Here is a 22928-nt window from a genome sequence, read left to right on the forward strand (position 1 = left end):
TGTGCTGCGCCACACTGCAGAGATCGATCTTGTTATGGGGGTTTTCAGAGTGATGTCGAAGTGTTAGCGCTAATCGCGGACATATTCCTCCAGAAGTGGGAAAACACTGCGTCTCGCAAACGACACACCACATTTGACCGCAACGTCATCCTCGATGAGGCAGCCCGCGGCGGCGACGCGAAGGCGACGTCAGCAACAAGCGCTGGAACGCTCCTATTGGTCCTCACCACTTCGTGGTTCTCACTGAAGGCATTTCCGACGTAAGAACACTTAAAAGTTGATAAAGTTAATATTTATTATCGCGTTAGAAATAGTTAAAAGCATTCTAACTAGTGCAAATGATGCATAATAGCTTAGTTTATTAAATATAGAAGGCGCTAGTAAAAGATGTCATCATCATCATCAGTAGCACATTTTTACGTTATCGGTTATCGACTGCAAACAAACTGCAGCCAGCAGCATGCATATACGCCGGGCGTATTCCAGCCAGGACAAACGTGATTTCTTATCCACCGTTTTCCTTTGTGGCCGTGGAATAACATTGCTATTAGAAAAAGACGCTGAACTTCGTTGTAGCCTCTGCTGCATCGCCGCAACCGATCCCTCACTATGGTTGTAAGTTGATCAGAGCCGGTCGATTTTTCTCAGTATGTTGACAGCAGCATGTGGAATTTTCAGTGCTCCAGCCTCAAGGGTGTCACGTTCGAGAATTGGTCCAAGACGTTCACTTGCAGGCCCGAGTACTTCTTCGAGCCCAAAGATCAGGATGAACTGCTCGAGGTGAGTGTATCGAGTACACATCGATCGTGCGCACCTCTGTCATCTATGAGTATTCTTATTGTTTCGTTTCCTTCCCCGTTTCTCGACGACGTGCAAGGTCTTGGATTTCGCCCGCCAACACGGGAAAAAAGTGCGAGTGGTTGGTGCTGGCTTCTCGCCGTCAGACATCGCATGCACGTCGGAAGTCATGATCAGCATGTTGCACCTGAACAAGGTCCTGAAGGTTAGGTATGCTTACACTTGGCCTATACTTTCAGTGCGACCGATATGCTGGTCTTACCTTTTTTATTACCGTCTTTACACTGATAACTGTCACTGAGAATTTATTCATGTATCACTACGAAACTATTTTACGTCCCCTAGATGACGCTCTCCCAGCGATTTCCAAGTACCCATAGTAGTGTGTATAAGTGCGACTGGACGAGGACGAAGAAAGAAACAGATACACAGACATAGCGCTTCACTTTCAACTATAGATTTTATTTTCGCACGCATCGATAAATATAAACCGTGCGAGCGGAAACAAACGTAACAGAAAAAAAAAAAAAAACATTGAGTGGTGCATTTCGTTGAACCAAACACTTGTGCAAGGCAAGGGAAAAAAAACATGTACTAGAATGGTCACAAAAATAAACCACTAGTCTGGTTTGTCTTTGTGACCATTGTAGTACATGTTTTTTTTTTCCCTTGCCTTGCACACGTTTTCGGTTCAACGAAATGCACCACTCAATGTTCTTTTTTGCTGTTACGTTTGTTTCCGCACGCACGGTATATATTTATCGATGCGTGCGAAAATAAAATCTATAGTTGAAAGTGAAGCGCTGTGTCTGTGTATCTGTTTCTTTCTTCGTCCTCGTCCAGTCGCGCTTATACACACTACCATGGATTCTAACCAACTAGCCCGCCAACGTGTTTTAACCATTTCTAAGTACCCCTATTATGCATCCCAACGTCTTTCAACTGACTTCCCCCTAAGGCACACTCCCTGCCGTGCTAGACTGTTTCTCTTCCCTTGGCACCATCCATTCACGGGGCCCTGTAACACTTATTTTTGAAGTCGTGAAAAGCATTTCACTCAAAAGTGCACACTTTTAGAAATATTTAGCAGCAAAAAGTATCATAATTCGATCATAGAAGCATAGTTATCATCATTCAAGGATCTCCCTTTGACCCCTGCTGTGCTTCCACTCCTTCACTGGCTTGCACTGCAGAGGCTTCTGTGTAGAGAGTGGTGCCCACAATGCTCCGCTCACTTAACGACATGGTCCCGTGCAGTTAAAATTTGGTTTTCACTGTTCATGTAGGCGTCACTCCTTCCGGTTCTAATGCCTTTGACACGCAAACTCATAAAGTGTTCAACTTATGACTGAGTTGCCATAGAGCTTATATACTACAACGGGCTATCACTCTATCTCTTGTGTATGCATTCAGAGTAGTTAAAAGAAGCTGAGTAGAGTTTTTTCTGTGGCTGACGGTTACTGCGGTGTGCCAGTGGTTGTGTGGGCTAGTTCATGTTGTCTATGGGACAATGGATCCTGCTTTTTGACGGCGGCTAAAGCCTTTGCAGCCAACAACTGCACACCGACGTTGCAGTTTCCTGTTCATTTTCACCGAACGACTTGTAAAGCGCATTTTGCACAAATGACTAAACTGTGAATGCCACACATGCTAGATTTGTGCTGCATGCCTGCTTTCGTTCAGGCAAGTTGATGCATTCAGAAATTGTGTACAAAAAGACAAAGATGCCGTGGAACGTGAGACCCACACTGCAGTAGTGGACAGCAAAGCTTCAGCGATGGCACAATCTTGCGCTTCGGAGGAGCCACAACTTGAGCAGATAACAGACATAAAATACTGGAAGTGCATCAGTGAATATTTATGTAGCTTCTTTGAATACGGTGTTCTTTTATTATTTTAATGTGAAGCATTCTTTCAGAATGTCAGGCGCTTAGAGTGTATCTATCCGTCTAGCCTCCTATGTTGGGATGTCGTCATGGTCGTTTCTTCAACTGGGTATATATCGGAATAGGCATAGGGGGCGGGGCATGGCATCCATGCATACATAACATGAATGACACGTTGTGGCATGGGAAAGGTGGGAGGTGGAAGTTCCAAGACGATGAGCAAAACAAGAACAAGGTAAAAGCCAGAGCCAACATTTCAACAAATGGACTTGTCTTTTGCAAGGTGACATTGTTTTGCTCCATGTCATGGCATCTAAGTTATAACATGTAAGTCATGACATAAATGGTATGAATTACAAGGTGCTGTCGTGGTCTTTGGTTTAACTCTATATATATTAGGATATGAATGGAATGTATGCGGGACACTGACATGGATGACATTATATAGATGTCTTGACATCAATGACATCGTCATGAGTGATAAGACATGCATGTGCATTTCATGTCATGACCACAGTGATATCACAGGCTTGTCACAGCATGTATATTGTGACATAAATGGTATGAATGACATGATACGATTGTGGTTGTTTCTTTAACTTGATATACATTGGGATACGAAAGGTAAATATTCGGCAGACATCTGCCTGGTTGTGGACAACTGAATCGAAAAGGAGTACACCAAGCAAAAGTTATCTTAAAAACTCGATGTTTCGGAGCCCAACTGGCTCCTTCTTCAGGGGTGAGATGTCATGGCATGCATGTCATGACATCAGTGTCATAAGTGAGATGACATGCATTTATTTAACTGGATATATTCTGGATATGCATTTATGATATGTATGTGTGACGTTCTCATGAATTTCATCATATTCATGACAAGAATGCCATAAATTCATATCATGCAAGCATGGCATGACATTATTACCATGACAAGAACTTATGCCAACCCAGTGGACCAAGTCGTCTACTAAATTGGGCCTATGACTACTGTCGATTCTCGTTACAGCGGACCCTGATAATCCGACAAAAAAGGCCCGTTTTATCCGAAGTCCGTAATATCCGAAACGCCTCACTTCTGAAACTTTCGTCGCGATGTCTAACAACTTTATTGCAAAGAGCAAGTGACGAACGTCCAAAGTAAAAAAAAAATCGTAGTTTCGCCCGAAAGGCGAAGCATCGATTGTGATAGCAAATTAAGCAAGCGCGGTATCAGCAGCGAGTGAATTGACCTTCGTGCTGCCTCTCTTCAAGGCGAACTAAGCGTCAAAGCACGGCGCATGTGAAGCTACCGGCACTGGGCGCACTTTGTCCGCATCGCAGATTGCTTTCAAGATGAGGCCTGCGCGGGCGCGCACTTTGTTCACATCGTAGATCGTTTTCAAGGTACGGCAGACGCGCACTTTGCCCACATCAGATCGCTTTCAAGATACGGCGCGGGCGCGCACTTTGTCCACATCGCAGATCGCTTTCAAGATACGGCGGCAGCGCTGTAAGCAGCAGCCGGAGTAGAACCCCCCCTCTCTCTCTCTCTCGCATGTCCCCACCCACCCATGCCTCGCGCGCGCGATATTGAGCCGCGATCGTCGGCCGACATTTAAAGCCCCTTAAACATCGTAAAGTAACGGCACGCTTTGAAGAATGCCGCCCCCTCCTAGCGCGCTCTGGCCGACGCCGCGTCGCTATTGGCCTAATAGCATCACATGGGCTCTCGCGCCGTGCCTCAGCGCCATTTTCGCTCGAGAAGGGTCTGCGGAGTGGCGAAGAGCGCATGCTGGCGCCGTTACTACGCTCGAGCGGTGTAGGCGGCGCCGCGGTCGAAGAGGGCGTGTGGAAGAGAGGAGAAATGAGGATGAGTGAAGGCAGAGGAGGAGAGCGTCGCTACTTTACAAAGTTTAAAGGGCTTTGCTGAAGGGCTTTGCTGACTCTCGCAGGTAAGTTGTCAGCCTGTGTCAACATCGCAAAAGTATGTTTTATATGCCCAATGTTGAAAAAAAATTGCCGCTAATTTCATCCTCTGTAGCCGATAGTATGTTGTAGCGCGGTCCGTTAAAAGCAAACTTCGTTACATTAATTAAATAGGTAAAACAGACTAAGGCTGAAATATGGTCCACTATATTCGAAAGTCTGTTGCACGTGGGTCTGTTATAATGAGCGTAGCTACATGCTTGTGTTTGCTATGCCACTATGGTAATTGCATCGTTATTCCAGCTTCCTAATCCGACTTGTTTCTGATTTATTGTGTGCTATCTGTGCTGGAGATGGGTGACATGCGTAAGAAGATCCTGGCATCTTGGCTGGAGGACACTGGGTGGTGTTTGCATCTGTTCAAACAGCGATTGGAAAGCAAGTTTCCCATAAGCATTGATTTCCGAATGAGGGACAGTTTTACAGGATTTTCAGGGGCCTTCTCCCTGTAAGCAGGCCGCTTAATCAAACATGCTCTTTCCTGGTGCACATAGTGTCCAAGTATAATGACGGGTGTACTGAATTCTGCTATGTCAGCGTCATCACTGCTCAGCCAAGTCGAGCAGTGCACCACTCCAATGGTCCGAATGGCTGCGAAAGGACATGGCCTTCAGGTTGTGCTACAGTTTTGCCATCGATTCACCCATTTGTGTCTTCCAAGTAGTACCATGTGCTGCCATCCAAGAGCATTTAGTTTCTCTGTTTCTTACCCATCTTGCACTTCCATGCCACTCATTCACATGAACTCAGTAATTCATAAAAATCATGCAGTCGTCGTTAACATCGTCGTGCTCTTGCTTCTGTCGTCACACACATGCACTGTTGCGTTACTTCTAGTTCACTGTGCTCCCAACACACTCACAAATACTGGATTTACACGAACACATTGGTCAACCTGTTAATGCTTTGCGGAGCCTTAAACGGCGCTGCATAGCCAGCTGCCTGCAATATGCTTTGCATAATATAGATGCTCACGGTGCGTGGCATCTGAATTTTTAATACGTATTCTATTTTAAACATTCTTCTTGCCATTGCAGAAGTTTTTGCAGCTGTTGATAACGTTTATATTGCTCGTGACATTTTCACACATATAGCCAATGAACGAGGGTGCCATAGAATCGTCATGTGCATTAATGTGGAATCCAAACTAGCTGTGCATTGAGGGAGGCATGTGAAATAAATCGGTCATTGTTGTGATAAAAATTTGGAAGTAGATTTATGCATCGTTCATTCCTTTGTACTGAGAGAACCTCCTTGTAGCATTTAATATTATCTGTAACCACCAAAGAAAGTGTAACAGGGAATCTCGATAAACAGAAATTGCTTAAACAGAACTGCCTCTTAACAGAACACTATCCTCATGGTTGGTTGGTTTTGTATTCATGCAAATGTACTCAGCTTTGTCTCTCAGTAAATGGAACTCCTGATAAATAGAACCGATTTCCCTGGTCCCTTGAAGTTCCATTTAAAGAGCGTTCACTTTTTATAGATGAAGAATGTAAAAGGGCTCTGAAGTGTTTTTATTCTTTCGGGGTTAATTGTTCTTGCCAAATGCGACTCCCCAGGGTCAAATTTATTTATTGTAGATTTAAAATTTTCAGACTGACCTACTACAAAAATAGAATTTACCGCAACATTTTTAGAGTGACCATAAATTCACAAAAAAATTCACCGACAATTACGATACTCCCTAATGTAAAATTTGAGTGCACCTCCATACATGTTTTCATTTCGCGATATATTGGCTGGCACCGACAATCTTTGTCGTGCGGCAAGTTGCAAATGGAGTGAAATGTGCTGCGGCTGCCTCATAATCAGGAGATCGTAAGAAGCAGTGTGTGGGTGACGCATCATCACAATTCACAGCAGCCACCGCAAACAGACCTCCGCTCATGCTGCGCTTTGTTTCCTTATATGGTATCGGTGGCATCATCAGTGAACAGACTATGCGCCCTGCTTTGGCACCATCTCATAGCCATCATTGCTGCAGAGCCTGTCTTGCGCGGTACTACGCTTCTCACGATTTCGCCATATCCTGCTCCTCCGCTTTCTGCTTCATGGTTCCACTGCGCTCTCCTCCTCTGCATTGCTCCTCGCACTCTCTTTGCTATTGTCATCTTTCATCCTCCGCTGCACTCCGCAATCACTCTTACATCCTCCACTGTGGTCATTCACTTGGCCACAAGGGACGCCAATGCTTGCCGCTGGAATGGGCGCCTAAAAGCTGCACTCTAAAGATATTTTCAATAAGTAAACATGCATTGTATATTCATGAATACAGATGGGCTTACAGTAAGAATAACTAAGTAGATACACCGAAACAGATATGTTCCATTTTGGCACTTGGGTATTCATTCGCATCGGAGCAATTGCTGCTCAACTCACTTGCAGTAGAGCAACCTGTGTGCACGCCCAGTGTATGGAAGCATTTATGTGAGCGCACTCAAGAAAACTTGATGGTTGTGCGCCTGTCATAAAAATCAAATTGCTCAGAAACTTGAATTCTGTCGCTTACGAGGGGCAATCAGTTTTCGCAAGCCGAGTCTTGAGAAAAAAAACGTAGGCATGGCAGCATCGTTTGTGTATACCAGCACCTGCCTGTGAACAGATGTAATGCTCACCCCTTCTTGCAACAGGCGAGCGAGCATCTAGCGGTGACTATTTGATAGATTTGAAACAAGATAGACATCAGTTTTTATTAGACATCAGTTTTTATGAGTACAACGAATGGAAACAGTCCACGAGACAAAGCTAAAACTGCCATGTGGGTGTGCGAGCAGTCGCTAAAACACCAGTGTAAAGAAGTCGTGGAATGAAAACCAAGAGGCATGGAGCAAAAAAGAAAAAATTATTGTATCCACACAGGGCGGCAACACTTGCTAAGCAACAAAGAGTTGAAAAATTGGTGCGTTTTTCAAACATTCAACAGGTGCCGTAAATATACGGCATCAACCATTTGGTACTTGTTCGCAGCACCGTATATTTATATGACATTGATCCTTAAAGGGTGCAGGGATGCGTGACTCTCAGGTGTCCCCTGATGTTGTTTTCCTTGCATGGCTCCCATCTCCTGTAATCTGGCTTTTCAGTGTGGCTTTGCGGAGGCAGTCTGTGTGGCTCTAGAGTAGTACAAGAGATGGCGCAAGTGTTGAACTGTTAATGCCACCTAACATCGGGGTTACTTGGGCGCAGAAGGGAGGAGGATGTTCCTCTTTGGCTCGGGGTCTGCAAGTGTCATGGACATTCCGCACAAGTGCTGATTGTTGCGTGCCCATTGGCATGTTCTGAGGATAGTAATTTGGCTAGGAGGCATTGGTGTAGGAAAACTGCAATAAATGCCCTTGTGATGGTCTGCACTACTGTGTTATCAGATTTAGGTGCACGTCAAAGAACCCCAGGTGGTCGAAATTTCCGGAGTGCCTCACTACGGCGTGCCTCATAATCAGAAAGTAGTTTTGGCACGTAAAACCCCATAATTTTTTTTACTTTGTTATTGCTCCTTTGTCCCAAGAGCACGGGTGAGACTCCGCAAGGGTTAAACAGGTTCTTTCAAACGCTCGCAAAGACTTGCTGATACTAAAACTTGTTGATGGCTGTATGTTGGTTATTTGATAATGAATGTGTTCATTTACACTCATTAGTGCACACTAGTCTACTCGTGAATTAGTATCGCAGCCTATAGTTGACTAGATTGGTCTGCCACCTGTTAGGGGAATTGCAAACAAGTTGCATGCAGAGCAGCTGCACGTTGGCTGCGCAGTATGTACTTATTCAGTTTGAGTCATTTACCTTTAATGTGCCTGTGAGCAGCTATAAGCTTTGGTAATGGTGCATTTGTGAATTTACAAAAAAAAAAGAAATAACTGGACAAAAGAAATCAGCATAAAACATGAACAGCAATACAGGATAGAGCAAGAAAAGAAAGAAAACAAACTGAATTAAGAATGGAAATCTGTAGAAGAGCACACATGGAAGTTCTAAATATCGAGATTATCATGAGGTCAATAGAATTAGAGGGGGGGGGCCAAGTTGGTTCATCTTGACAGTTTTCATAGAAACGCTATAAAGATGACGAAAAGAACACATATGACAGGACTGAGACTACACAATTGTATGTATGATCTAAATCACTTATACTCCCTTTTGTGTATATGATGATGGGTGTATGATGTACCTGATGTGCAGAGCATAAATATATAATTATTTGAAATAAACACCAGTTGAAAGTAGTGCCAGCCCTATCATATGTGTTCCTTTCATCTTCGTCTTTAGTGTGTTTTTATGAAAACTGTGTTGTACAATGGCGACCGATTTCGTAAATTCAGCTTCGATGCAATACAGTCATGTTATGCGGCAAAGCATACGAATGCCGCAAATGCGGTTTTTGGCCGAGTCAGGTAAATACTGTAGTCCGGCAATGGTGAGCCACAGTGATTGCTTGAAAATCTTATGGCAGGCCGAAAATATGAATTTTGGACAGGAAATGTGTGTCGAACACATTCACTATTGCCTGAGCTCTACCAAGACAGACAGTAAAGGAATCACTAGTGGGGTCACAATGGGGGTCAGGAGCATGCATGCTGACTGGTCAAGTTTGAATTATCCAGCGAAGGGCCAATTTTAGTATCAAAATAACAAGTTTGGGCCCATAGAAATAAGATGGCACCAGCCAGGATCTTGGGTTGAGATAGAATTAACCAAAAAATCTTATTAACCAGAGTCAAATTAACGGAATTCTAATGTAGTGGAATTTGACATCTCTCTTTCAACATCTCTTTTTATCCATTTCGTTGCTTGTTGCACTGTATTCATCTCAAGCTTTCTGACAAGTTTTCGCCCACACTAATCAGTTCATGGTGTTTGTTATGCATTCTGAGGCATAGAAAGGAAAACGTAGGATAAGAGTACGATACTTATAGAATGAAGCACAACTAATAAAATGTGGTGATTAAGATCACCATGCTGTTTAGGAACAGATGTTGAATATGTTCTGTCAAGCCTTTAAGGAATGCTTTTGGTATATAACTTGCTGGAGGGATTGTCTCTAATACTTCTTGCCACAGAATATATAAATTCCTGTCATCTGGGTTAGGCATATACAACAAAATAGGAATGATGAGTTATGTCAGTGGCCACTCACGACTTGTCAATAATAGTACACATTCTTCTTTGCTCTATTTTGTAAGGAAGTCTTGAGGTCATATGGTGTCTGAAAGTTTGGTAGTGGAAAGGCTGAAAGCAGATAAGTTCCCATGTTGCCATATCGTATGCGCATGGTATGGCAAACACCCACCTAGAAGATAGGCAACAAATATTATATGGCCATTGGGTTATCAGCACCATACAAGTGGATAAGCTGTGCTTTGTCTTTTAAATGCTGTCTTCATATCAGGTGCCTTTGTCCTCTTGTTTGCGCCTGAGCATGCACTACTAGCAAGACTTTTCTGTTGGCTTGTTTGTCACTGACCATCTGCCGTATGTTGAGTGCCATGTTGAGTATGTGACGCAGTTGCATGTCTTGTTGTTTGGTGTTCTCTGGTGTGTAGAATTCCTTTTTTATATGTATATATTCACCTCCTTTTATTCTCTCTCTTCACTCATTATGCACCCTCCCCCTTTATAAATGGTCTATTTGATCCATTTGTGGTTTACGGAACCATTTGCACTAGCACTTGGTGCACTCGATTTTCTGGTGCAGAGGCACCACAGTCCTCAATTGTGGCATGGTGCAGGCAAGGTGCCGTCGAAGTGCATGGGCTCAGGCAGACGATGCTCACAGGTGTGATGCTTGCTGACAGTGACTACTTCCAGTGGACATGGAAACATTTATCTAACATGTTCGCGCATTTTGATGGAGGTGAAACAAAATCACCCGTGTACTTAGATTTAGGTTTAGGTGCACGTTAAAGAACCCCAGGTGGTCCAAATATTGTGGCCTTCTGCGTGGGGTGCGTTCGCTCTCCGCTTTCTTCCTTCACGCACACCAGATTGAGCCGCGATCGGCATCCCTCGCGTGCTTTTACTCGCACATGCAGCATATGATGTGCGGCGATAGTGTTATCGCCCTTGGACTTTATACGAAATGTCATGGCGATGGGGATGGCAAAAATGTGCCTGGAATGTCCATACAGTTGCAGTAAAACTTCAGCATACTTTTCCAAATAGAAGCGCTTTATCTTCTTGGCACCCTTTCTGCAAGACATTTGTCATCCACCTACTCGTAAAATAGGTATGCGATTCCAGTGACTTGTAGGCTTTCATTTGTTTGAGGGTAACGGAGCTAACTGAGAACAAAAAATAGCTAACAATGTCACCATGAGTTCTCTGGGAAGACACTGACATTGGCAGTCGATCGCGTATGCTCCTAGGGTCAGTGTGTATGGATCAATGTTGTCTCGGTGCCGCAGTTTTCCTTGTAGCGTGAATGTGGTAATCTCATCAGCTATGAGCAACATTACTAGATGAGGTCAGTTGAAAAACTCTCTCGAAAAGGTGACCCAAACCTGTCGCCCCTCTGTGGGTGATATTCGCGTTGACTTGCGACCAGGTCACATAGGACCATCCGCACACCAGAGGATGCAACATACCGTATTTACTCGCATAATCATCGCACTCGCGAAATGATCGCACCCCTGAATCTTGTCATCAAAATTTGATTTTTTTTAATTTCCCGTGTAAGGATCGCACCCCGAACTTGCCGCAGCGATATGTCGTAGGCCAAGTCTAGCTAATAATGATCGCGCTTACCATCTGTCGAATGCTACGCGAACGACTCTTCAAGGCAAGCCAAGCGGTCTGCACGCACCAAACATTCTTAAGTAGATGCCTCATTTCATTGCTTTCATCGCTTTCCGCACTTCCATGACAAAGAGAGGTACAACCAAACTTGCCTTTATAATGGGTAGGCTTTATAATGGTTGTGGTCAACAAAAAAAACGCCTTTCGATTCTTTTCATCTGCACTCATGAGCACGCAATAAATCGCGCGCGGCAATGATAGTAGCCACGTTTACACTGATACGTTAAAGGTGTACCCTACTCATACGCCGACGCTTGTAACACAGCTGAGATATTCTCCCACCCTTAGCGGAAACGTGCCGTGTTAGGATAGTAGTGAAGACAGATGCGGCAGTTTCCGCAGCACGCCGGCCATGCGTTTCTGTCACTGGCAGCTAAGCGCGCCCATCTGTTTCTGTCCCCTCGAAGGGGACATGGCTACATTATTGCCGCAGACTTGCCGATATTAACGACATTATTCATCACTGATACGGAAGAAACTGTTTCAATGCACATAATGTACTCACAAGAAGAAAAAAAAAATCGCGTTCGGCTTGCTCCGTCGGCCGCCATTTTTGTTTTGGTGTCCCGCACCCACATCCCGCAGCAAACGCGGGACGAAAAAATTTTTTTTTTCACGGGAAATTTAACCCGCGTAATGATCGCACCCCTGAATTTGTGACAATTTTTCTGACAAAAAAGTGCGATCATTATGCAAGTAAATACGGTAGTTATTGTGCACCTTCAGACAAGCTCTTTCTGCTGCACATAAAGACACTGGTTGCAAAAACGTATAAAAAAAGAAGAGAGAGAGACACGGCTTGATGTTACCAAAATGTGTTCAGCCCATTAACAATTGGCAATCTGAACAGACCTTGTGAGGTTCTGCACTCATGTTCAAACAGAGATAAGCAAGTGCGAGTGGATATTGTTGCTTGTGAAAGGTATCTTTGTTATTATCACTTATTATTTCTTTATTATTGAGCTTTACCTGGCCAGGCTTGTCGCAGTGTCAGAAAGAAACTTTCCTGGAACGACACTTCACATGCTGAACATTATGCCAGCTAAAACTTTCGTGTTTCATTCGAGTACAATTACGCATACCTTCTTATTTTTCTGTCTTCTTGATTATTGCTCACTCATTCTGCACTTCTCAAAGTTTATAGGGCTTGTTTGCATGAACAGAACATTTAAAGCTAACGCAAAACGACAAAAGTACAGTAATGTGCTGGCTGGGGACATTTTCAAAACTATACTGGTGAAACATTTATTTTGGTGGCATCATATTAGCACTCAACCAGTTGCGTCGTTTGTTATGCTTGCTAGGCACAATTTATTTATTCATCGCAAAAGCGGGCATGTGAGCAATAATAAAAAAAAAAACTCTGCAAAAACTTTGTATGAACGTTTATTCTTTAGGTAGCCTTAAGCACCGTACCTAAACTGCACTGCGATAGGCCAGCAATTTGTAAACATAGCCCCGGACAGCCTGGTGAGTCTTCTCCTGCCCAATACAGTACAGTTCAGATGTGCCCTCTTTGAGCGAGAGTCTTGAAGTAGGGTGCCACATTCTTCTTGAAAAATGCACCATTAGTCAATTTTGGAAAATTGTGTTTGTTATGAAAAGGCTGTGGCAATTAACATGAGTTGAATACTGGCAGCAGGCAATGAAGCAGAGGAAATGCGGAGCAAAAGTCACCTGAACAGGGTGCATCTAGATTGCACCGCCACTGTTTAGGTGACAGCCAGCGGCCACCTTGCTGCAGTGGTGAGTCCGCAAAGTTTCCGAACTGCTGTTATCTAGTGACGCTTGTTGTGAGTAGTACTCGGCACGAAAACACTGCTTACGCAAAGTTGATGGAATTCTGAGTGAACGGCTGGCAAGCTCACGACACTTCACCATTGCCACTTCATCGCTGCCACAGTTGCCACAGTGGCTCATACACATGGCTGCCGCACAAACAAGCCAGCATATGTGACATCACGTGCAAGATATGTATATATTGTCCTATTGTTTCTCCTGTTCTTCGCTCACTGTCTTGTTTTTATCCGCCTATGCACCAGGGGCACATGCCTTTTCTGGTGGCGGATGCAGGAATAAATAACAAACTGCATGTGATAAAGCCACAGTCAGGGTTTTGGCTCTCCACAACAAAATCACGGCGAACAGATGTCCTATTCTGTCATCTCAGAATAGGACACACGTTTGGGACCCATAATTTTCTACTTGCTGGAAATGAACCTCCAACCTGTGGTAGATCTGGTGAGAGGCTGACCGTCCTCCACGTGCTCCTGGAGTGTTGGGAAGCCGAAGCTGAGAGAAACATTTTCCTCTTGCGTACCGTTATTACATCCCTGGTTTTCCCCATGTTTCTTGGTAAGGAACCGCTTTTTAACACCAAGGCAGTCCTAGATTTGTTGAATGATGTTGTCCTACATGTTATAATCCCATTAAATTCATAATGCATCCTCTTCCGAGAAGATGCTGCTGTGACAATGTTTTTTATAGCACATGCCTCCAGGCCCTTGTGTTTCAGGGGCTCTAATGAGGCAGCAGTGCTCTAGCAAATTTTGGTATCAGACATATTTTGTACAACATATCATTATCTCGCAATGCATCTTAATGGTCATAGTTCTTGCCTTTTTACATCGCCATAATATTATTATACATAGATTTTACGCACTTTAGAGCAACTATTTTTAAGGGCTCTTTACAGCCACGCCACATCAACCACATAGAAATCATACCTCAACTGCAAGCCCATTAACACTGGCATGGCACTCTTTGGCCATACCTGGCCCTTGCACCAGTAAACATCACACATTCAATTCAATTTTCTGGTGGCTGCTGCACTTCCTCCTCCTTGTCCTTGCGATTGTTTTTATGCAAACAAACAATTAAAATTATGGCAGAGCTCATCTCAGGATGACTGTCGGCAGTAATGCGAATAGCAATCAGAACAGTGTAGCGACAGACCATATTCCTGAAGTCATGTTTATTTACAACATGTAGTGGTAATTCTTAGTCTCATTGCTTCAGCTTTATGTCGCATACTCCTATACTGTCCCACTTTGCTATGGCACTCGCTTGCCGAGGTCACCCATCAGCTTGGAGGCATGATGATGACTGTATGACGCCGACATAGTGACGATGAAATGACAAAGAAGAAATGATATTGCTACGTGCTACTAGAAGACAATGATGTCGACCCTTTGATTTAGTGGGATGAACCCATAAGTAACGACTGCTAATCTGATGATGATGACCTGCCTTGCTTGATGTTGGCTGGCATCCATGTTGGCCAGTTCTTGCTACTCTTGTAAATACACCCTATAAATAGTTTCCCTGCTGTGCTTTCGTGTAACAATATTCATTGAACGACAAAGGCTGGTGACTGTATGACAACGACTGTATGATGATGGCGATAAGATGACAGCTGGATGAAGGAGTCGGAATGACTACAATGGCATGACCTAGACTGTGTGACTACATATGACATAGAATGCATGATAATATGTAAGCGACAACGACGCAATGGCGACGATGGCATTAATTTAATTTAATGATGACGGCATGATTACCATAAAATGACGAAGTAGGAATGACATCTAAAACCTGTATGATGATTCCGTGATGACGATGGCATGATGAGAGCCAGATGACGGAAGCTGGAGTGAGGATGATGGCATGACCACGATAGTAGGGAAACAACCAGACGAAGAAGTGGGAATGACGACGGTATGACTAATTATGCGTGATAACGTCTGTATGACAGCAATGCAATGACGACGATGGCTTGACAATGGCAGCTTTATCACGATTGAAAGACGACTGCATGAGTATCATACAATGACAAAGAAGAAATGACATTGGTGGATAGACGAAAGTGGTAAGATGACAGCATGATGAAAATGGATTCACAATACTGATGTCGTGACAATAGTGAAAGGATTGTGATGACAATGGCATGACAACAACGGCATGAGGACAAAGCGACGGTGAGTGCAGGATGACAATAGTGCTACGATGACTATCGTGAGACCCTTGAGATGACGATGGCGGGAATAACAATTGAATAACGACAATATGTTACATTACAACAATGATGAAAGACTGACATCTATGGAACGACAAAGGCGGTATGACGATGGTTGATGTTACTGAAGTGATGACAATTATAAAATGGTAATGTAAGAACGACAGCATGACAACAACTGCCTGTCGACCATGCGTGTTGACAACATCATGACGATAATCGAATGACAAAACTGGAATGATGAAAGTGTAACGACCACGAAGGCGTCATAACCCCGAACACATACTTAGTGGCCCAAATTATCAGAAAACTTGGACCAGTAGGTTGGAGTAGAAGGCATGACGACCACAACATGACGAGAGTCAGACCAGAAAGCTGGAAAGACGACCGTTGAATGACCATGACGGCATCACTATGGCGCTGTGACAATGCAACCATGACTGTATGATGACGTTTATGTGACAGTGATGACGTAACAAGTGTCAGGTTACAAAGCTGGAAGGACAGTGATGCAATAACTATGACGCCATCTAGACTGAGATATTTTGTGGCCTAAGCTGTTAGACAACTTGAGCCACTGGGTTAGGGTTGAAGGCTTGATGACGACGGCATGACGAGAGTAAGATATCACGAAACTGTAATGATAATGGAACGATCACTACGGCAACATGACCAGGAGCAAATTTCTAGTGGTATAAGCAGATGGACAACTCAGGCTACTGTGTCAGCGTAAAAGGTTAGCTAGCTTGATTGATGGATTGATTGATTGATTGATTGATTGATCGATCAATCTACGGACACACAGACAGACGGACAATGGTCAAAACAGCTGAAGTAGGCAAAGAATGCTTTTCATTGATAATAATGACACCTGTCACTTGTTAGCCTAGGTAAATGTGCACATGCGCTATTTTTACAGCCTCACTACTAATGTTATCCCGTTGACAGACTTTGTACCTTTCATGTGGTCAAGAAACAAGTGTGCAAGCTATTCTTCTACCATTCTCACAACACTAGAGTAAGAAAGGAACAGCACTAGGTACGAGACATGACCATTTTCTGTGTTTGCCTTGTTGCAGCTGCTGCACAAAGTCAAATGCAACTGTCCAGCTGGTTTTGTGTCTGCCATCGTTGTTTACATTTGCTGTTTTGTGTTGCCACTTAACTTTGATAAATACTGATGGGTGTATGTTTTATATGACAAAAGGTGTTATTTCTGTTGTTGTTTTTACTGACTGCTACAACTGTGCCCTTTTAGGTGGATAAGGCACGTGCAACCGTGAAAGCTGAAGCTGGCATCACATTGAAAAAGCTCAATGAAGCAGAGCTTGCTTGGAATGGCCTGGCTCTCATGAGGTATTAAGGCTCATCTCACATATGATTAGCTCAGTGTTGGTAGAAGTTAATGCTAACAATGACTACATATTTAGCATGGTGCACATAAATAAATACAAGACACAGCGTATAAATATATACAGAACACTGAAGAATGAAATGTATGAAAATACATAATTTATGATGTGAGTATACAATGATAAAGGGACACAAAAGGCAAATATTAAGTCCAGCTAAAGTGACAGATTAGTTCTCAAGAGTCTCTAAGGCATCACTGTCATTGCGAACAGAGCGTTAATAATCGAGAAATTGAGGTGAATGCAGCACATCATTAGAGACTCCCCCGGGACATTCAAGTACTTACCCAATGATGAAAGCACTCCTCAGTTAAATTCTGTCACTAGTACTCAACCGCTCAAAACCAAGAGTGTTATAACGTATACTTATAGTTTCTGGTATATTGATAATTTTATGAATTTTTCGAATTGCTTGATATTCTGATATACCAGTATTTGATTACAAAAACATCCTTGTATTGCATTTTAAGATGAAACAAAATGTTACTTGTCCATTTCTATTTCGTTTTTATAAAAATCTCGTTGAGGTTACTCTTGACAATCACGCGGGCAGTCAAAAGGTTTCGTTTTTGCTCGACTCTGCTCCGCCCATGCTTTCGCATTTCAGTAGTTTCGTTATCACATAGTGCTGTGCTGGTTTTTCTGGCTTGCGAAACTCACACAAACTGCAAGTAGCAGAGAATTCAACTTCCATATGATGTCGCTGGATGCCCAAATGGCCCACGCCACTTGACCAAAAAGCTGCTGCAGTGGCAAATCCACCACTCTGTCTTGACTAGGTTTCTCCATGGCAGCGTGTTTGTGTTTTGTGCAAAAAACCGTACCGGCATCTGTCAGGCACCGTTTTACTCACCGACGGCAGCATGATGGCAGCAAAGGGCGATGATGGCGTGTGCAACGTCACCACTCCCTGGTTGGGTGATGGGAATTTCAAAAAAGCTATTCAGACCCTTCAGGTGCAATTTTCTTGTAAACTAAGTCTTTTCTTGGCACGAAACAAGTGTTGCAAGGTTTCTGAAATTGTATGTAAATAGATCACATCAACTTAGTATTTGCCCTTAGTATCCCTTTAAGTGACCTGAGGCCACTGTGATGAAATGACAAAACCAGAATATTGCACAGAATATATTGCCAGCCTAATTCTGGAAACATAGAGGATAAAATGTTCTTCTTTAAGGAGAATGTCGCTACTGATGTAAAATATCTGCACATGGATTGAGGAAATTGTCTGCAGGAAACATGCAAGGCATTCTGTTAACAAATGGAAAAGTGTACAGTCATGTCAGGGAACAAAATTCTGCTTTAGCGCAAAAATGAACAAGACAAAAAATCACTTTAAGTATGTTTACTGAAGTCATAAGATGGACTAGACCCCAAAAATAAGCCATATTAGATAGAGTAGCCTATAATGCGATGCCGTAGCATCAGTAGTGGTTGGCAAGCAATGGCGCAAGTGCTCGGAACAGTTGTGGTGTCTTAAGCGGTGAGACTTGTTACGATAGGAGATGAATCTTGGGGACACCAAGGTGTACACTAGGCTTTCAAGGTGCCAGGAACAGATTGTGATGTGGAGGACAGTAGAGGGTCATCTTGGCCTCAATATAGGTTCTGTAGTGGGAAGATGAAGTTCTACGACTTCACCTTTGCTGCCAGTGCACTGCACTCCACCCTTGACGGGGCTCAGCAACTGTCTTTCTCTAGCCAGGAAAATGCAGTGAATGCACCTCCAGAAGGTGGCTGTGAACTGGCAGAGGCTCAAAGCTCAGACCTGACTTCCACGCATTCACACCGCCTCTTAAACTGTGCTTGGATCACTGACAAATGCCTTCCTTCCACTTGGGTGTGGCTTGCTGTATCTCCACATTTGAAACTACTCTTCTGTCTTTTATTTGCTTCCGTGCTGCAGAACTCTGAGATGTTGAAACTTTGTGCCACAATGCACATCACCATGAGCGCCTTTTGTATGTATTTCTCATTTTGTTTGCCTTACTGCTTGGCAAGCTGACATGAATGCTGACACACTGTAACATTGTTTTATTTTTTCAAGTGCTCATAGTGTATCTTCACTATGTCTAAGCACTGGTCCTGATTATCGCTATCTTTTTTTTTTCTTTTCATAAAGTATCTCCACATAGCGCAGCCAAGCCCAAGAGACCTGTTGCAGTAAATACTGTTTATCTTAGTTTCACTATATAGCTGCAGGAACTCACCATTAGAGTGACCACTGGGTTGATGGAGTTATTGGCATTAACTGCAGACATTTCTGGGGTATCTTCAGTGCAAGTACCGTCAATAGCTTTTGCTTTTTTGTATCTTTCCTAGTTCCCCTGAATGTACAACTGTTTCTTTTTTGAGTGGCATCTGATAGTTTACGATGTTCATCACAATTATTGCTACACTCAAAAGCTTGATCTTGTTGGCTGCTGTGAAATGCTTGAACGGCTCTTCATATGATGAGGCACGCAGCACAGTTGATGTGCAGCTTGGCCCCAGCTAGTTCTTGTTATGATTGATGACGTTCATGTGCAACTCTTTCCAGCCTTGGTGCTGTTTCTGACATAACTCTTGGTGGAGCCATTGCCACTGGTGTTCATGGTTCTGGGCTCAAGTATGGTATATTTTCAACACAGGTACAAGCAAATTCTCTGTACTGACTACATCTAACTATGTTGCATACCTCTTGAGCAAACTTCACAACCATTGCTATGCACGTGGAATTGAAAGATCATGTTCTTGTGTTCATGCACACTGTTATCATGACATTGAAAGTTCATAATTTTGGTACCACACTGCATCATAAAATAAATAAAGCATTCATAAAAGAAGGCAAACACAAATGCCTGCTTTCAGCTGTCTGTTGACAAGTGAAATTCTGTGAAAGTAATCACTTGCAACTGAGGGCTTCTATCCACTTTATCTTTTGTTTTGGCTTTTCTTTTCACTCGGCCACCTTAAATAACCAATATAGTACAGGATTCCCACAGATTCCTGTAGCCTTCCTGTAAGTGCAGAAATTGAAATTGCAAACCAAAATTTTCTGTAAAGTTTTTAGTGGTGTAGTATTCATGTCTTTCAGATTAAGTCTGAAGAAAATGGCATGTTTTCTACAGTAATAAAATGCTGTTCTTCAATCTAAAGGTCTTGGAACTTGAGCTCATCACAAGCACTGGCCAGAGGCTCTGCTGCTCGGAGACAGAGAACAAGGAAGTCTTTTGTGCTGCCTGTTGCGGCCTGGGTTCCATTGGCATTGTTATTACAGCTACAGTCCAGTGTGAGCCAGCTTTCAGACTGCGAGAGGTGCGGTACTCATGTGAACTGCAGCAGGTTTGTGAGTTTTTCATCATTATTGGAGTTGTAGTAGCACTTGCTGTCTTTGTATAAAATTTATAAGCGCTTGTTTGCAGTTATTGACATTATTTGTAACATTATTTGTAAATCCAGGCAGCTAAAGTTGTCTACACAGTCTGCAAACGTGATGTGGAGTGCAAATGGGGCATGCAAGACAACCAAGAAGGCATAGATGCAGTGCTTTACATAACAAAAAACAACACCAACTATCCCATCAGTCTGTTCTTTTGTGCAAGTGTGGGAGTCTCCTGGAACACTCAACCTGAAGGCTGTAAAGCGTGAATCTTCTAATTTGAGCCACTTTTATTTGGAGGCCGTGCAGTATTGGTGGAGCTGCGAGCTTGTGTTTCTGCAGCTGGGATGTAACAAAATGTAAATATGCAGCTCCAAGATGTAGGGTCCATAGAAGATGCTGCATAGACAATGTCACAGAATTTTGGTGCACAGGTCGCTAGTTGCTTTGCATAGCCTAAGAAAATTTTCATTGCTACTTAGCAGCAGGAATTGTGGGACTATAACTTTGTTGTCTCCTTCCTCTTTTGATGTTATTTGTTGGCTTTTTATGCAAATATATGTGCAGTGGAATGGTATGCTTTTGTTACAGTAAAAGCTCGTTAATTCGACACCCGTTAATTCGGAAATTTGGATGGCTCTATTGGTCCCGGCCAAAGTGCATGTTAGTCTATGGGACCAAACGTTCGTTAATTCATCAGAATTCGGCCCCGCACCACTTAATTCGGACAAATGCCGATGGCTGCCGCTACACGAAAGTGTGGTAAAGCAGCGCTGGCACCACTGGAGTGAAACTGAAACCTGAGAGGCATTGCCTTCGTCATCAATTAGTGGGGGCGATCGCAGCGTCACCGAATGTCGGTGCCTTCTTTCTTTGCTCCATTGTGCATTCGACGCCATTTTCCCTTGTGTTGTCGAGTCGGCATCATCTCTTCTTGTGGAGTTTTCTTTTTTCGTAGTGACCGTGTTTTGCAGGCCACCACCATCGTGCGCTATAGTGGCGGCAACACCGGCAAAGCGGTAGAAGTACGAAGCCAAGAACTTGGCTAAGGTGGAAAATTTGCAGGCGAATCGCGACAGCACATTATGACCAAGTACAATGTGAAGCAGAGCATGTTGGGAACGTACGTGAAAAATGAACAACAGATTCTTCGAGCCTTCGAAAGCGAAGTTTCGTGCATCAAGAAAACGCTTGTGAACCGCAGCTCATCCCCAGCTCGAAGAAGCTTTGCTCCAGTGGTTTACGGACTGTCTCAACGCGCATCTGCCTTTGAGCGGACCTCTCATCATGGCACAAGGTGAGAAGTACGCTGCAATGATGAACATTGACTCGTTCAGAGCTTCAGAATGCTGGTTCGCGAGGTTTCGGGAGAGACACAAACTCGTCTTCAGAAGCATGTGCGGCGAAAAGGCTTTGACGAAAGCGTGACCACCCAGCGGAAAAATGTGAAGCTGCCTGAGCACATCGCCACATATGAACCAAGTGACGTGTTCAACACAGATGAAACTGCTCGTGACTTTCAAGACTGTGACTTTCAAAGGCGACCCGTGCATTGGTGGCAAGAACTGCAAGCAACGGATAACTGTGCTTCTTGCTGCCAATATGACTGGCACGGAGCGCTTTCCACTCGTCATCGGGAAGGCGCATAAGCCACATCGTTTTAATTAAAACATCAAAAGCCTTCCTGTCGAGTACAAAGCGAACAGGAAGGCTTGGATGACCTCGGACATTTTTCGAGGCTGGCTGCAGCAGCTAGATCGGCATTTCATGTCTAAGGACCGCAAGATAATTATGGTTGTTGACAACTGCAGTGTGCATAACTGTACAGTCGAACTGAAGAGCGTAAAGGTAGTTTTTTTTGCCGCCAAACACTACATGTGCCCTTCAGCTGATGGACCAGGGTATCATTCACTACGTAAAGTCGAAGTACCGAAAGCACCTGCTACAGCGAATGATCTTATGCTCAGAAGTTGGAAAGCTGTATGAAGTGGACTTACTCGGCGCAGTGCACATCGTCGCCAACGTGTGGAAAAGTACACCTCTGCAAGTCATCGCCAATTGTTTTCGGCACAGCGGTTTTGTGAGGCCCGAGCATGCGGCAGTAGCCGACGAGGTGTCAGCCGAGTCCACCATTGATGACTGCCCGACCTTCGATGCTGTCCTTCCCACAGATGTGACCCTTCAGGACTACATCGCGATTTATGATTGTGTTGCCACGACTGGTCTCCTAACCGATGAAAAAATGATGACCATGATTCAGATGAAGAGTCATGCGAGGAGGTGCAGCCGCGACCTCATTGCACCTCACGAGAAGTCATGGAGGCACTTTTGATATTGGAGGATGCTTGCCTGAGCACTTCCGACACTTTGCAGGCTGTTGGCCACATGGAAGAGTTAAGAAAAATCATGACGTCAGCCGGAATCTGCGCGATAAAGCAGACGACTATAGCAGAATACTTCAGTAAATGAAGATATGCTTCTCCAACTTGATTTTAATGTTGTTTTTCCTGTTCATTCGTTAATTCAGCATTCCGATAATTCAGAAATCTTTCCCAGTCCCGTGAGATTTGAATGAACAAGCTTTTACTGTATTTTCTTCACCAATTTTATATTTTCAGTTTCAGGTCAGTCAAATGGTTTTACTTTTCCTGTGAAAGTTGAATTACACGAAGGTTTCTTTTGCAGTCATA

The 22928-nt window shown here is 43.7% G+C and overlaps 1 protein-coding gene across 3 annotated transcripts in view; it reads left to right on the plus strand.

The window, feature by feature from the left end:
- The first annotated feature begins 417 nt into the window (after window positions 1-417).
- Window positions 418-22928, plus strand: part of LOC142559788 (L-gulonolactone oxidase-like) — an 87319-nt gene continuing 64808 nt past the window's right edge. For 2 of the 3 annotated variants that reach the window (XM_075671431.1, XM_075671433.1), the window contains exons 1-6: window positions 419-615; window positions 679-780; window positions 878-1003; window positions 16724-16821; window positions 19417-19507; window positions 20016-20201. In XM_075671431.1, the coding sequence (XP_075527546.1) occupies window positions 610-615; window positions 679-780; window positions 878-1003; window positions 16724-16821; window positions 19417-19507; window positions 20016-20201 (609 nt within the window). In that variant the 5' untranslated portion in view covers window positions 419-609. Of the gene's footprint in view, window positions 616-678; window positions 781-877; window positions 1004-16723; window positions 16822-19416; window positions 19508-20015; window positions 20202-22928 lie in introns of all 3 variants that reach the window. The other variant, XM_075671432.1, reaches the window with a different exon arrangement.

The sequence above is a fragment of the Dermacentor variabilis genome, chromosome 10, assembly GCF_050947875.1.
Source record: "Dermacentor variabilis isolate Ectoservices chromosome 10, ASM5094787v1, whole genome shotgun sequence".
Taxonomy (NCBI): domain Eukaryota; kingdom Metazoa; phylum Arthropoda; class Arachnida; order Ixodida; family Ixodidae; genus Dermacentor; species Dermacentor variabilis.